Source organism: Capra hircus, chromosome 14 (assembly GCF_001704415.2).
Source record: "Capra hircus breed San Clemente chromosome 14, ASM170441v1, whole genome shotgun sequence".
NCBI lineage: Eukaryota > Metazoa > Chordata > Mammalia > Artiodactyla > Bovidae > Capra > Capra hircus.
The window spans coordinates 55,894,770-55,911,100 of record NC_030821.1 but is presented as its reverse complement, the minus strand read 5'-3'; the positions used below and the strand labels follow the sequence as shown (position 1 = coordinate 55,911,100).

General features: G+C 42.8%; 1 protein-coding gene across 2 annotated transcripts in view; it reads left to right on the top strand.

The window, feature by feature from the left end:
- RAB2A (RAB2A, member RAS oncogene family) overlaps positions 75-16,331 on the top strand; it is a 64,852-nt gene continuing 48,595 nt past the window's right edge. The window contains exons 1-2 of one of the 2 annotated variants that reach the window (XM_018058074.1): positions 75-188; positions 12,122-12,177. In XM_018058074.1, the coding sequence (XP_017913563.1) occupies positions 12,159-12,177 (19 nt within the window). In that variant the 5' untranslated portion in view covers positions 75-188; positions 12,122-12,158. The remainder of the gene's footprint in view (positions 189-12,121; positions 12,178-16,331) is intronic. The other variant, NM_001314182.1, reaches the window with a different exon arrangement.

The window sequence follows — 16,331 nt, the reverse complement described above, 5'->3', positions numbered from 1 at the left end:
GGCTTACGGCGGCGGCGGCGGCTGCGGCGGGCGGGGCCTGGCTTTTCGAGGCCGAGTGGCGCCGGGGTGAGGGGCGCAGAGGAGGAGGAGCTGCAGCAGCAGGAGGAGGAGCCGTGTGCCCTGGCACCGAGCGGCCGCGGCCATGGCGTACGCCTATCTCTTCAAGTACATCATCATCGGCGACACAGGTGAGGCCCGGGGCGCGGCGGCCGACCGCCTGGGAGGCGGCGGCCCGGGGGCCGGGGCCGAGGGGCAAACGGCGTCGGGCGGCGGCGCAGCCTCGGTCGCCGCCGGGCGCCTCCCCGCCGCTCCATTTCCGCAGTGCTGGAGCTGGTGACGTGGGCACTGCGAGCGGCCGCGGCCTGGCCCGTCGCCCCCGCCCCGGCCCAGGCCGGGCCTGCAACCGGGGGCCGCGGCAGCCGTTTCGCCGCCCGGTCTGGGGAGTAGATGATAGGGGAGCTGGCCTGGCTCTGAGGGTTGCACGCCCTGCCCGGAGCCTCTCACCTTGGGCCTCGCCGCCGCCCCCGAGAAAGGAAAAGCGGGGCCCGGGGAGAGCAGAAGGGGATGGAAGGAGGGTCTTGGCTTCCCTGACACATCCCACCTTCTCCGACCCGTTCACATCTGCCACGGCCTGGGCAAAGCGCTCCCCGGCGTGGGACAGCTAGCTGAGAAGGAGACATTAAAAAAAAAAGATATATATGTGTGTGTATATATGTATTTTTATCACTGAACTGCCAAGTCAGAATAAGTAACATCCCATTACTTGACGCCTGGGGAATGCTTTTCGAGGTCATTAAAACACGGAAGAGTTCTGTCTCTGTCGACTTTTGCCACGTGTAAACTCGCGTTATTTGATAGTAATGCAAGGCCGTTCAGTGCTCTCGGGTGCGTGTGCGTGTTGGGGATACTGGCTTTTTTTCCGATACATGAAATCCAGGCCCACAAATGCCAGTTAATCAGGTGACCTAATGTCCATTTGAAGCAGAAAGACATACAGCTATTTTTCACTTAAAGTGACATCCCAGTGTATTTTGCAGACAAAGTAGTCAAACTCATTGAAAATATATTTTTTAATTATGGATTTTTTGGCATTACTGTGAATCTAATAATAAAACTAAGACGTGTTCAGGTGTTACAACTATTAATATACCAGAGTCTGATTTCAGTGATGACTCTTGCACAACTTTGGACCCTTTGCACAACTTTGGAAATGTAAGCAGCAGCTTGTGGTTGTACTAGTGATATGTCAGGTTGAATAAGTAACACAAGAGGCATGTTGATTGCTGCCTAAAAGAAAGATTTTCTGCTGTAAATAGTGTTTCAGCAATGTTTTTTGGCGTGCGCGTGGAAACTTGATGGTTCTCTATGCAGAATCCTGGATAAAGCAATGTTTTGCAGATGTTCAAGTAGCAAATTTATATACTTTTTAAAATGCTGAAGGAAGTGAGGTTTCGAAGCCTACTGGTACATTTTAATTTAGGTTGTATCAGTGAGATTGGAAGAGGAAATTCCCAATAACTGTAATACTAGTGGGTTTGGGAAGTGGAAGGGGTGATTATGGACATCAGCAGTAGTGACCGTTGAAATTAGCCTTTGCAGGTCTCTCTCTTTGAGCATACCTACCAAACATCTACTGTAGGTGAGGAGTTGTGCTGGGAGTAGTGGGGCTGCAAATGTTAGCAAGTTGGTACTGGATTCTTTGGGAATTTGCCCTCATGCCAAAACAGCGTCCAGGCAGTTCAGAGGGAAGACATTCATCCTTGCCGTTGCTGCTGTTGCCACTTGGTTCAGGTACCCTTGGCAATAGACTGTCCACTGCGCCGCCTTTCTCCCCCTCCAGGAAGAGCAGACAGGGCTCTTAGGGGCCATCCCTCCCTTTCCATTCGTTTGTTTGACCTTCAGGGACCTCCAGGTCTAGGCATGATTTCCCACGCTGGTCTTCTTTCCCACTGTTACTAGTCCCTGCCTTCCCCCTGCCGGTGAGGCCCTGTGCTTTTACCTGGTCACTGCTGCTCCTGCACTTTGTTTGGGGTGCCTCTCTGTCCAAATTTGTCTGTCCTCAAAGTTGGACTAGAGTCTTACATAATGATTTCACAGTCAGCGTTTATTAAGTTCTTTTGGTGTGTTAGGCATTGCTGGTATCCCAACTGGAAGTGACTCCACCTCCTTATCTGGATGTATCCCCCTTTGTATTAATTCCTGACTGTTTTGTAGATACTTGGGTGGGCATTTGTGTTTGATTACGTATCTCTTGCAGGCAGAAAAGGTGTTTTTGCATGGTTTTGTATGCCAGGAAGAGCTTAGTAGAAGGTAGGCCCCAGATACTGAATTACGTTATTGAAAGAATAGCCAAACAGGCCATAATGTTCCTATTAGTATACATTGATAACTTGACAGAAGAATTTTTTAGCCAAGTTCTGCCACTTTCTATTTATATCAACTTTGACCAGACCCCTTTACCATGTTTTCTTAATTCAAAGTAGACCCACTTAATGTGGCCCCCCACACACAAGAATGATAGTAGATCAATAGTGGGAGAGCCATCCTCATTTTTTTTTCACGTCATAGTGTGGAAAACATGCATTTTTAAAATGAAGAAAATCACTCCTTTTCCTGATTTTCAGTTTTCCTCCCTATTGAAACAGTCATTATTATCATGCCCCCCCATAGATTAAGTAAGGACAGATATGAAAACACTGCAAGTGATCATGATGTTGCTGAAATGTTCCTTTTCTTACTATAGGGCCAAGTGCAGTTAAAATATAGCTTTAAAATTTTTCATGGGTAACGCCTTATTCCTGAAAAATCATTTAGGAAAATGTGTCATTTAAACCTAGATATAAAGTGGAAATTGGTTTTTAACAAGCCTGGACTAATATCATAAGCAGATAATTATCAAATGCAGAAGGAGAGAAAAATTATAATAAACCTTTAATTGTTGCTTCTAAATTCTGGCATCTGCCTCCCATTCAATCTCATCACTGCCCTCCTTCTCGTTTCCTGCCTCTCATCTTGGTACACAGAAGCACAAACCTAGTGATGTTCTATCTGAAATACCCTTTCTTCTGGGCTCCACTCCCCAAAACCCAACTCAAGACAAACTGAAAGTCAGGTCAGAGTTTTTTATTACCTTAGCAGCTCCCGTTCATTCATTCATTCTTTCAGGGTGATAACAAACCCCACCCTTCCCTAGCTCCCTGTACTAGTTCCCTCCTCTCTTTCTTTATTTAACCACCCCCACAGTTTGGTTTGCCTGTTTTTTGCTTAAAAACTTTTAAGGACAAGTGTTGTATGAGAAGGGATTCCCTCGTAGCTTAGTCATTAAAGAATCTGCCTGCGAAGCAGGAGACCTGGGTTCAGTTCCTGGGTGGGGAAGATCCCCTGGAGAAGGGAATGACAACCTACTCCAGTATTCCTGCCTGGAGAATTCCATGGACAGAGAAGCCTGATGGGTACCGACAGTGGAGTCGAAATAAACACGACAAGCCTGAACACACCTTATCCTAATAACATCTGAATGTATTTTTTAATTTGAGATATGATTGAAGTATACAGTGTTTTAGTTTCAGGCACACAGCTGTAATGATTTGGTAAGTAAGTATGTTGCAAAATGATTACCACAATAAGTTTCATTAACATCCATCACCACACATAGCAAGAAAGTTGTTTTTTCCTTGTGATGAGACCTTTTAAGATATACTCTCCTAACTTTCAGCTGTTCCATACAGTGTTGATGACTGTATTCATCATGCTGTAGATTACATCCCCAGGACTTATAGCTAGAAGTTTGTACTTTTTTATCACCTTTACTGCTGCTGCTGCTGCTAAATCGCTTCAGTCGTGTCCGACTCTGTGCGACCCCATAGACGGTAGCCCACCAGGCTCCCCTGTCCCTGGGATTCTCCAGGCAAGAATACTGGAGTGGGTTGCCATTTCCTTCTCCAGTGCATGAAAGTGAGAAGTGAAAGTGAAGTTGCTCAGTCGTGTCCGATTCTTAGCGACCCCATGGACTGCAGCCCACCAGGTTCCTCCGTCCATGGGATTTTCCAGGCAAGAGTACTGGAGTGGGGTGCCATTGCTACAGTGTCTTAAATAATGTTTGTTTGTTTGGAATGTTTTTGACTTTGTTTTAAAAGTCAGGGTAGGCATTCAGTATCAGACATGTTTAATAGATAAGTGGATGGGCTCTTGGGGGAGGTGCTGCAGGGCTTTGCCTGGAAGATAATACTTGATTTGCCAGGTGGGCAAAGGGGAGATATCTAATAGATAATTGCAAGTACATGTTTGTAGCTCAGTCATTGATGTTTTTAAAACATAGTGATATTTGTTGTTGTCTCACTCTGTGTCTCCATGGACTGCAGCGTGCCAGACCTCCCTGTGATACTGGGAAGTTGAGAACAGAACTGTACCATGGGCCATTTTATTGAAGACTTTGCATGTGAAAGAGAAGGAAAGAGTGAGAAGTTTAGAGTTGATTGAAAGATCAAGTTGGCTGGTGTGTGTATGTTTATTCGGATAGGGGAGACTTGAGGTCAAAAGTTTGAAATTACTAGAGAAAGGGCAGGGGCTAAATCCCAGAGGATTCTGGGAAAGAACAGTATTTGATTCTCTGTAGGTTTGGAACTGTAACAGCAGGAAAACATCTTCCTCTGGGACACTCTAATTTGAGTTTCTTTAGATTCTTATGAGTCACCTGGTGTATTGGTTTTTTGGTGTTTTTTTTTTTTCTTTTAAGGAGTCGCTGAGGGCCTAACCCTCAGTGATTTTGAATCACTCGATCTGAAGTGGAGCTTCATGTTGTAAAACCTAAGGCCAGAAACACTAATCGTTTTATATAATTATATGAGCAAGTTTGTTAGACTGTTTCGGAAAACACACAGTAGGAAAACAAACTGGGAAGTTGGGAAGTAGAAAAATTTCATTAACTTTTTAGAAATTATAAGATATATCATACATGTAAAACAAATTCATAGTATATGTTAACACAGTTTAGAGAATAGAGTTGAATCAGATAACCCATGCGAGAGAAATACAGAGCCTCATCACTTGAGTCTCCACAAGGCTTCCTCTCACCTGAGTCCTGTATTCGTCCTTCCTTAGCTTTTCTTCGTAGACGTCTCACTTAACACATCCCTAAACTATAGTGCCTAGTTCTGCCCATTTTTGGATGTGTTTAGTTGTTTTATTAAATGAGAGCTACATTCCTGAAACATGTCTTTTAATGTCACCCAGAATCTACTTGAAGTTTTTGCATTCTGCATGTTATTTACTGTCCTTCAGGATTTTTGACTCCCCTTTCCCTTTGCTTCCCACAGTGTATTTGCTGCCTGCTTCCCCTAATAGTTATATTGCTCCTGAGACTTCCTTTTGAGCCACAGAGGCCGTGGCCCTGGGTTTCTCATCCCTTTGCCCATTTCTTTCCTGGTGGACCTGCCTCCGCATCTCCGGTCATGCCCCACTCTTCTGTCTAGTGCTCCTGTCCTTTCTGTCCCCACTCCATTGCTGCTCCCACTCCAACGTGAAATTAATTTCCTCCTTTATCTCTCCCCCTGCTCCTCCTCCCCCATGTTATCTCAACAGCTCTCCTCTTAGCCTGTCGTTTTGCTGTTTGACTTGAGCAGATCCTAATTTTGCCAGCTCAGCTGTTTTTCCCTCTCACTCTGGCCCAGCTGTGCTTGCTCCATTTTGTTATTCTGTGCTCATCCTCAGTCTGGAAGGCTGTGTCCTTTGCCACAAAAGATACAACCACGTACTGACTGGCCCCTTCCCTCTCTCTGACTTTTCCTTTTCTGTGACACTTCCCCATTTGTTTTTATCAGTCACGTTCATTTGCAGGTTTTAAAATACTCCACATTCTAGCTGTTATTCCTCTCTTGCAAGTAAAGGACACCCATCAAAGAGATGCAGAGTTCCCTCTGCTGTCATACACTCATAGTCACCCTTTTTAATGCCTGCTGCTGCTAAGTCGCTTCAGTCGTGTCCAACTCTGTGCGACCCCATAGACGGCAGCCCACCAGGCTCCCCCGTCCCTGGGATTCTCCAGGCAAGAACACTGGAGTGGGCTGCCATTTCCTTCTTCAATGCATGAAAGTGAAAAGTGAAAGTGAAGTCGCTCAGTCATGTCCAACTCTTCGAGACCCCATGGACTGCAGCCCCCCAGGCTCCTCTGTCCATGGGGTTTTCCAGGCAAGAGTACTGAAGTGGGGTGCCATCGCCTTCTCCTTTAGTGCCTGCAGTGTTCCTCAACTCAGACAACTTGGGTCTCGCCCTTGGAGATGCTGTTTTCGTGGCTCTGCAGCGAGTCCTGGACGTCTGTGTTTTTTGAAACCGTCCTTTGCAGTGGTGTGTGGCGCTCCTCTCCTTGCCAATGCTGAGCCTCTCTGCCTGACTTTTTCTAAAATTAATTCCTTCCTACTGTCAGGTGTTCTGCTCTCTGGGATTTCAAGTAATTGCTAAGGCATATTCGGGTCAATCCCTGGGTTGGGAAGATCCCCTGGAGAAGGGGATGGAACCCACTCTCGTATTCTTACCTGGAGCATGGACAGAGGATCCTGGTGGGCTACAGTCTGTGGGGTCGCAGAAAGTCAGACATGACTCAGTGACTAACACTACCACCACTGAGGCATATCCTGGAGAAATCTCCATCACGTTAGTTTTTGGCACTCTGTCTACCTAGTGGATTCTTAGGAATTCTCTACACTTTTTGTAGTTCATGAGCAGTATCGAAAGCTTTTAATCCTTTAACTGCCTTGTGTGAAGTAACCATTTCATAGATGAAGAAACTGAGCTGTGTCCTTTGGGGCAAACTATTTCTTCTCTCCCACAAGCTCCTCTACTTTTCATAGCTATGCTGTACCTCTAAGTTTCTCCAGTTCATTCTTGAGTGTTGCCATTCTCAGGGGTAGCTGACTGTTACTGTGTTTCTGGTCCAATCTGAGGGAATAAAGAGGAAAATGAATGTTGATGGATGATGAGTGAAGTTCTTGAAGGCACAGGGCTAGTGCCTCAAAACACGATGAACATGCGCTAGGCAGCCTCGGCTGCTTAGGCTGCACATATTGACCAGTTTATTTCTCCTTTCAAAAAGGATTTAAGGGCACTTACATAAGTGCCCTTTCTACAGTTTTAAATGCAAGTAAGAGAGAGTGTATTAGTTTATGTTGCTAACATAACAAACCACCATATTCTTAGCAGCTCCAGCAATGCAAATCTTAGAGTTCTGAAGTTCTACATAAGTTCATGTACGTGGCAGTACACGTTAGAAGTCTGATGTGTGTCTCACTATGCTACCATCAAGTTCTTGGCAGGTTGGGTTCACTTCTGGAGGGTTCATGCTCATTCAGGTTGTTGGCGGAATTGTTCTGTGCTGAGGTCTCCGTTTTCTTGCTGGTGTCATCAGTTCCTGGCTTCCTGAGTCTACCCACCTAGTCACGTGATTTGGCCCAGGGCCCCCTTCCTTCATCTTCAAAGCAACAGTGGGTCAGGTCCTTCTGTGCCACGTGTTTCTGACTCTTCTTGAGTCATCCAGTCTCTCATTGAAGCCTGGAAAGGTTTTCTGCTTTTAAAGACTTATATAATTAGATTGGGTTTACCTGGATAATCGAGGATAATCTCCTCATCTTGAGGTCTGTAATCTTAATCACATCTGTATGGGCGCCTTGCCTTGTAGGGTAGCATACCCATAGGTTCTGGGGATTGATTAGAGTGTGTGTATCTTGAAGGGGGGGAGTGGGGTTTTTATCCTCCCTACTACAGCAGGCTGAGGAGAAGCAGTAGGTAGAAACAAATTGAAGTCAGAAATAGCATTAATATCCATGCTTTGTACACTTTTTTGAAGTGGACACTGTATTTAGCACCACTGCAGAAGGAGACGAGGATGTCAGAGGATGGGATGGTTGGACAGCATCACCGATGCAGTAGACGTGAACTTGGGCAAACTACGGGAGGTGTGAGGGACAGGGAGGCCTGGCGTGCTGCAGTCCATTGGGTCACAGAATTGGACACAACTCTGGGGCTAAAGTGAACTGCACTGCAGAGAACTCTCTCTCATCTACTTACTTATAGTAATCATCAATTTTTAAAAGTATGTGTACTCATATACTTAGTCCTTAATTGAGTCTTGAAAGACATTTTCTTCTGGTTCTCTTAAAAAGAATACAGTATGGTGAAAAATGTAGATATACAAGTAGTATATTTGAACATGAGCTTCCCAGGTGGCACTAGGGCTAAAGAACTGCCTCCCAATGCCAGAGACATAAGAGATGCTGGATGGATCCTTGGGATGGGAAGATCCCCTGGAGGAGGGCATGGGACCCACCCCAGTATTCCTGCCTGGAGAATCCCCATGAACACAGGAGCCTGGCGGGCTACCGTCCATAGGATCTCCAGAGTCAGACACGACTGAAGTGACTTAGCATGCACACTCGCATATTTGAACATATGGGGCCTTTTCTAGGGGTACAACTCATTGAATCTGAACAGTTATATGCATGAGGAAGGCTCTACTTTACAGTGAAGAAAGGTGGACTGATTGTCATATCACACAGCTAGTTAACTGACCAAGCTGGAATTTGAGCCCAGATCTTTCTGACTCCAAAGGCCATGCTCTCTCTCCCATGTCATACATACTTCTTAATTCCCACATATTCAATATCATATCTCTTGTGTTGGCTTATCAGCTGCTTGGTCTGTTGAGTTGATGTGGAAGTACACAGTCCCTCAGTTCGCTTTTACACTGAAACAGAAACTACCTCCACTCTGCAAAACTGAGCAGAAATATTCTATCAATAAAGCAAGGATAGTCTGTTTACTGCTCCTCAGCAACTCTGTGAGCTTGGGCAGCCTCCTCAGTCTCTGAATCTCAGTGTCTTCATCTATAAAATGAAATGACTAAATGAGATTTTGTGTGTGACCCTGACTAAATAAATGGTTAATAGTTCATCTTCATTTTTTGTCTTTTTTGTCATTTTTATACTTCTTTGAATGTCTTCAAGAATTTCCCCATATGCATTTGAAAAACCAAACTTGACCAATGCTATATAGTGTTTGAATAATGCTGTTCATAGCAAAAATCATTTCTTTCACCCTCCGTGTGAACTAATATGTTCACATAATAGTTACTATGTTGACTTTTTTTTTTTTTTCACTTCCTTGGGTAGCTTGCTCATTTGTGGCCAGCTGATAACTTGAAAGTCTGCCATCTTTGATTCTCATTTCTCCAGAGTGGTTTTCTGGCAACTCTCATCTTTGTTTCAGCCCTACTATTTCACTTTTTTTAAAGTATTTTTTGTATAGCCCAGTACTCTTATTTTTTTAAAAAATTCAGTCTGAGAGGTTGTCTTTTACCAGGAGAATGTAATCATTAGTGAATTTGAATTTTTTCCTGCCATCCGGCACCAGCCTAGTTCAGTCATGAGCAGGGGTCACGGCCTAGGTCCCAGGTTACCCCTTTGCTGTGGACTTCCTGGGGAGACACACTTGTCCCACACAGGAAACAGTATGGTAGACAGATCTCCCAGGCTTGTGTAGTGTCCTTGTAGGACAATCTGGGTAGAGGATACCTGCCCACAACTTATTTGTGCAAATGAACAATTCATTTAAATTCCTGAGTTTTCTCTTTGTAAAACGTGGGTAGTACTACTGGCTTAGTGTACTCTATAGAGTTGTCCACCAGTGTTCTAAGTTTTTGGGTTTTTTCCCTCTAACTTTGTAGGTGTCTTTGAAACTCAAGTGTCAGTAGTTTGTTTCCCTTCATTTATTTACAATTGATAAAACCAGTGTAAGTGGTGCATTTATGTCTGCTCTGCAGCCTCTGACATTATTAACATTGATGGATAGCTCCCCCTTAACATTTGTCCACCTTTAGCAGTAACTACTTGGAGAAGGCAATGACACCCCACTCCAGTACTCTTGCCTGGAAAATCCCATGGACGGAGGAGCCTGGTAGGCTGCAGTCCGTGGGGTCGCTGAGAGTCGGACATGACTGAGCGACTTCACTTTCACTTTTCACTTTCATGCATTGGAGAAGGGAATGGCAACCCACTCCAGTATTCTTGCCTGGAGAATCCCAGGGACGGCGGAGCCTAGTGGGCTGCCATCTATGGGGTCGCACAGAGTCGGACACGACTGAAGTGACTTAGCAGCAGCAGCAGTAACTACTATGCATCTAGGAGGCAAATAATACGTTATTCTAAGTCCTCTTGGGTATTTTAGCTTAGACTGTATTCTTAAAAATTTCTCAAGAGCCTGCTGTTTGTGATTAGAAAAATATCTGGATTGGCATGGTGGCTCCTGCTTACTCATTGCTTTGGTAAAGTTCAGGCATCTTTAGCTTCAGTTTTCTCATCTAGAAAATGTCAGTAGTACTGTCTAAGTTACCTACCTCACAGGATTTTTGTTAGCTTGAAATAAACCTTGTACACAGATGCTTTGAAGCTGCAGGGTGCTTTATTAATGGTAGTATTTTAGAGATAATTTTTCTTATATGTTGAGTATCCTAAAATTAAGTTGTGTGTTTGAGGGGGTGTCTTGCCTATGGAAAAAGGTATTCACTATGCTGACTTTATGGAGAAGGCAATGGCAACCCACTCCAGTATTCTTGCCTGGGAAATCCCATGGATGGAAGAGCCTGGTAGGCTAAGTCCATGAGGTCACGAAGAGTCGGACACGACGAGCAACTTCACTTTCACTTTTCACTTTCATGCACTGGAGAAGGAAATGGCAACCCACTCCATTATTCTTGCCTGGATAATCCCAGGGACGGGAGCCTGGTGGGCCGCCGTCTATGGGGTCGCACAGAGTTGGACACGACTGATGTGACTTAGCAGCATGTTGACTTTAAACTATAATTACTTGAGTTGAAAGAAGGAAAACAACATGTTAACCTGCAAAATGGCAGTTCTTTGATCTTGAAATTCTTTCTGGACTCTATAAAAGAAAAAGTCTTTTCCAAACTTGGATGAGAAGAATATTGGGTAGGAGGTGCTCTTTTTCACTGGTCTCCAGAAAAGAGGTTGTAAGACAGAGAGTTGTTTCCTATACTCACTCATGGTGTCTTGAGGTTCCTTGATAAGGTTTCTTTTAATTTTGAACCCCTTTCGAAAGAGGCAGTTCTATAGGTCTGCAGGAATCTTCGGTATAAATGAATCTGTTGATCAGAAGTTATCTTCTCTGTTTGGCCCAAGTATTGTTGGTTCAGTTTTAACCATTTCAAAGGGCAAAGTAAAAGTACATTTGTCCACAATCACTTATGTTAAAAGCTTTACTTGATACAGATATTAATAAATAGGGAAATTAGTTGCTAGGTTATAAACTGAAGCAGTAGTAGTTGTTTGCCTGGTGAGATAATTGACCAATCCTTTAAGGAAAATATTTGTTACACTTTTCCAGGATGACCTTTGGTATGGGGTGAAGAATTTCTTCTGGTTTTGCAGCTAAGTGGAATTTTAACTGGTTGAATAACTATCCTTAAGTACTGTCCATCTAGTCCACCTGGAGAGGGAATGCTGCTATATTCAATCCTAGATTTTTACATTTTATATTGGCAACAACTTGGATAAACTCCACTTTGGTTGAAAGAGCTAATGTGTAGATTACACCAGACAGAATCCAGAATGGCTGACTAAATTTAGCAAAGTGGAGTTTAATAAAAATGAAGTGAAAGCCCTATGCACTTTTTTCTTAAAAAAAAAAAATATATATATATATATATATATATAAAAGATGGAGGTAGCTGGTTAAATAGCAACACATGTCTAAAAACTTAGAAGTTTTACATAACTAAGTCCAGTAGGAGTCCACAAAGGAAGAAGTGTGGTTCTCAGGAAAAGTGTAATGTACAAACAAGGCAGGTAGTAGTTGTGCTCAGTCAGGACTCAACTGCAGTTCAGTTATGGAAACTTGTTTCAGAGGGACATCTGCTTATTGGAATCTGTGCTCAGAGACCAGTCAGGGTGGTACAAAGGTGTGCCAACCATATTTCCCAACATATTTAGGAAAGGAAGAATAACTGAAACATTTTAACAAAAAAAGAGTTAAAGGAGAATATAACAATGACCTCAAATACTTAGGTGACTGTCATATTAAAAAGGGGCTTCAACTTACCCTTTGTGGCTTTTTGCAGACAGAATCAGGACTACAAGTAGACGACTCGCTGTGAAATGGAAAGAGTGTTAAGTGGTGAGTAGGTCGGTTACTGGGGCTGTTCAGGCAGAGGTTTGATTGACACATTAGGGCATGGAAGATGAAATTTATGCAACCAGTAGGGGATTGGATTTGAAAAATTTTTTTTTCTTTTTAAAGAAAGTTAAGGTATTATGTGGGCATTCCTGGTGCTGGAGTTAAGAAAAAGGAGCAGGACTGCCCTACCCTAAGAGGGAGACAAGTTTGCCACAGTGACAAGATGGTGTAATAGAGACTTGTCTATGCAGAGTACTGAAGGAGCATGGAGAAGACTCATTCATTCTACCTGGAGTGAACAGCTCATGACGTTTAGGTTTTTAGTAAACATTTATTGAGGACCCACTGCATGCTGAGAACTGTGCTGTAGCTTCCATACATTGCTTGCAGTAATCCTAGATAGCTCTTGACCCCATTTTACAAATGGTCAAACGTGACACAGACGCTTTGAGAACTTCCCTACCTGATAATCCTGTAGAATCAGTTTGTGCTTTTGCCTCCGTTTATGTATTTGTTGTGTATGGAGAACAGAGAATGGAACTGAGCTCCTCAGTCTTCTATTTTGCCAGGAAGGTGGGATGACTCTATACCAGGAATGTTCTGCAGAGTGTGGTCCTATGGAGCTTTTTGTTGGAATTTGTGGAGGCTCAGAAATACAGGAATCTTGGGACCACACTGTGAAGAGCATTGTGTGGTATAAAGAGTTGGTTTCATATGCTCTGGGTACAGCTTCATAAAAGAAGCTTTATTCTCCATCTCTAAATGGGATAACTAACTCTTCACTCAGACTTCTGACAGGAGTTATTGAGGCCTTTCCACCATTTAACCTTTTTTCTTTCTTGATTTCCCCCACCCCCCACCCCTCCCCCCATCCATTTTGGCTTACAGTTTCCTTTCTTGGAGAATTTACCCAAGAAATAGAAAAATCATATTGGATTTGAATGTGAATCTGTGAATGTTGAGCCTTAGCCATAAAAGTACTACTGATTAGTTATTCCTTAGTGGCTTTTAGGAGTTAAAAAAGGAAATCAAAATCTTCAGTTTCGCAATGCATTATTTTACTTTCAGGCTTCTAATTTTCTTAGCAGACCAGTATTTTAATGTGACTATTTATGGTCACACTAGACGTTGTGCTAGTTATTTAAATGCCACATCACACTGGAGGTTGTTGGATGGGGCTAGTGAAAGTATTGCTTATATAGTATTTGATGCTAAAATAGATCCTTTGAAAAACTCAGATTTTTTTTTATAAAAACGATGAATGTTTATGGTGAAAAATGAAAATTTAAATACTCCATTTTACATAGGATAGTAATGATTTGTGTATCCTTCTAGAAATTTTCTGTGCATCTTTAAACACGTCTGTGTGTGTGTTTGTGTGTGTGTGTCCATCTGTCCCAGTCCCACCAATATGATTATATAAATGGTGCTGTTCTTCACCTTTGTTTTGCTTAAGGGTAAATCTTGGGTGTCTTAACATATCACGAATGAATCTATCTCATTCTTTTTAAAAACCTGCATAGCTGAATCATTATTACCTCAGTCAGTCCTCAGTTTTCTTAGTCCTGGTCTGTGCTAGCAGACAGCAGAAACCTGCTGTGGTCAACTTAGGCAGAGCAGCATTTTATTGGAAAGATAGGATGCTCCATAGAATTGATAGGAAGGCAGTATAATCAAGCTTGAAAATGGCACAACCAGGGAAGGCAAGACACAGCCAGACTCCTGCTGTCAATACAACCTGCTGAAGCAGATGCTGGTACATGCCAGTCATCCGGCACCTCCTCTGTAGCCACTGTGGATTCTTTCTGGTTCCTGATATTGACGCATTCTTTCAAGATTCCAAATTCTGAACAGGTGCATCTGATGGGCCCAGCCGAGGTCAAATGTGACCACAACGGAAGGTCATAAATCATCTTCCATTAAGAATAGGAATTTAGAAAGAATATTAGTATTTAATTGTGAATTTAAGTATTCACGTATCAATACTTAAATTCAACAGGCTAGCCTCAACATTGTCTGTGTCGACTGATACCAAGTCTGCAGGGATTTAAGGAGCTTGATTTAGTTACTGTTATCATGTACTTCTTATTAACCTAGCACTGCAAGAAATGGATCGTTCTGCTTACAGTCTTTGATTTTGATACTCATTTACATCATAACATACTACTTAGACATCATGTGCAGTAAACTTACTGTATGGTGATTATATTGTACGTTTACATCCAGACACCTTCTTCCTTTCATAGCATCATGAGAAAGTATCCTCTTCAAGCTCCTTCACTGAAATTTATTTGTGAGATCTTTACTTTATGAAACAGTCAGGAAAATGGTCAGGTTAAAATACGTTGACACACCTGATCTATTACTTTTTTAAAACCTTCCTTTGTTAAATTTCTGCTCTGTCAGAGTCTTTAAGCTTATAGAATATTTCCTTTCTTTATCTTACTATTGATGCTAATACATGGTGAGGGAGATAGCTTCTTTTTAGTTAGAGGAGGTATTGTTTGCAAGTAGTAATATGTATCAGAGAAGAACAAACTCAGGAGGTTGGGTGGTACAGTGGAAAAATGTGACTTATATTGTAAATTTTAAAACCTTATTTTGAGTTTCAGTTTTGCTTCTTACTGTGCTTTAACTTGAGGCATGTCATTTAAGCCTCTGTTCCTTCATCTTTAAAATAAGGTTATCAGGAATTCCCTGGCAGGCCATGATTAGGACTCAGCACTTTCACTGCCATGGCCTGGTTTCAATCCCTTGTTGGGGAACTAAGATCCCACAAGCTGTGTGATGTGGCCAAAAAAAAAAAAAAAGAGGGATTATCATTCCTGCTTTACTGATGTCATAGGCTTACTGTTATGGTCAAATAAGATTGTGTGTGAAGAGAGAGCGTGTTTTCACCTTGAAAATCTCAAAAGTCATGCATATATTTTACATAAGACAAGAGTGTGTTAGCTTGAACTCAATTATAGAAGTCCATCGCTGCAGTAAAAACTGCTTGTTCATATTGAAGTGGGTCCTTTGGGAATTAGGCAGGTATCAGGTAGTCTCACTATTCTAAGCTCAGTGATCGCCAGAGATTCTAAGTGGAAACCAGGGTAACCCTGTTTTGAACTTAACCTGTACCGAGGTACAACAGCATATCTTCACTATTTTTTGTTACTTATCTGTTATACCAAGCAGGTAATGGTGTCATATTAGTTGTAGCTGGAAAACTAAAGAGGATTGGACACTGAGACCAGTATTTTAGTCGACTATAGCTAGGCCCGTGATTCTCAGACTTCAGGGCACATCAGGATCACCTGAAGAACTTGGTGAAACACTGATTTAACAACTCCACCCCAGAGTTTCTGACTCATTAAGTTTGGGGTGGAGCTGATAATTTGCATTCTGAAAGTTTCCAGGTACTGCTGATGTTGCTGTTCTGGAGAAGCGCACTTTAGGGAATCAGCGCTTTAGTGAAGGCATGTAATTCATCATCTAGGCTGATCCCTAATTCATCAGGACACCAGGGGTAACTAAGCCTGTCCCTGGCAAACAAGGATACAGTGTCATCCTCATTTTACCTGTTTGAAAAATCTTTACAAAGAGGGTTATGCAATAGAATTGTCCCCTATTAGATGACTCATGGTACCCAAGGTTGGTTGGTTGGTTGGTTGGTTGTTTGGCTGGCTGGCTGGTTGGTTGGGTGGTTGGTTGGTTGGGTGGGTGGTTGGTTGGTTGGTTGATTGGTTTATGTTAAATTTCCAACTGTGATGATTTAGTCTTGTTTTTTCCTTGATCCCTGTCCTTGTAAATATTCATTAAAAGAGAACAGAAGTGATCTAGATTCTTCAGCTGATTTGTTTGCCGTGAATCCTAGCATAAATGTTGTGGATGGGTTCTTTGCCTGGGTGTGTGATTGGATGAGATGCTGGAGAATAATTTCCAAATTTGTGTCTTATCAGCACAATAAGAGGTACATCTTACGTTGCAGCCCAGGGTTTAAATATGTGTGTAAGTGCATATGTGTGTGTGTGTGTGTGTATGGCAATAGCTTGCATATAGCACTTGTCCTATCTTTATTGAGTCCCTGCAGTCTAGTATTTGCTATTTTGTTCTAGTTCATTTTTTAAATGCTAGTTGTAATCCAGTAAATTGATTTCACTGGTTACAAC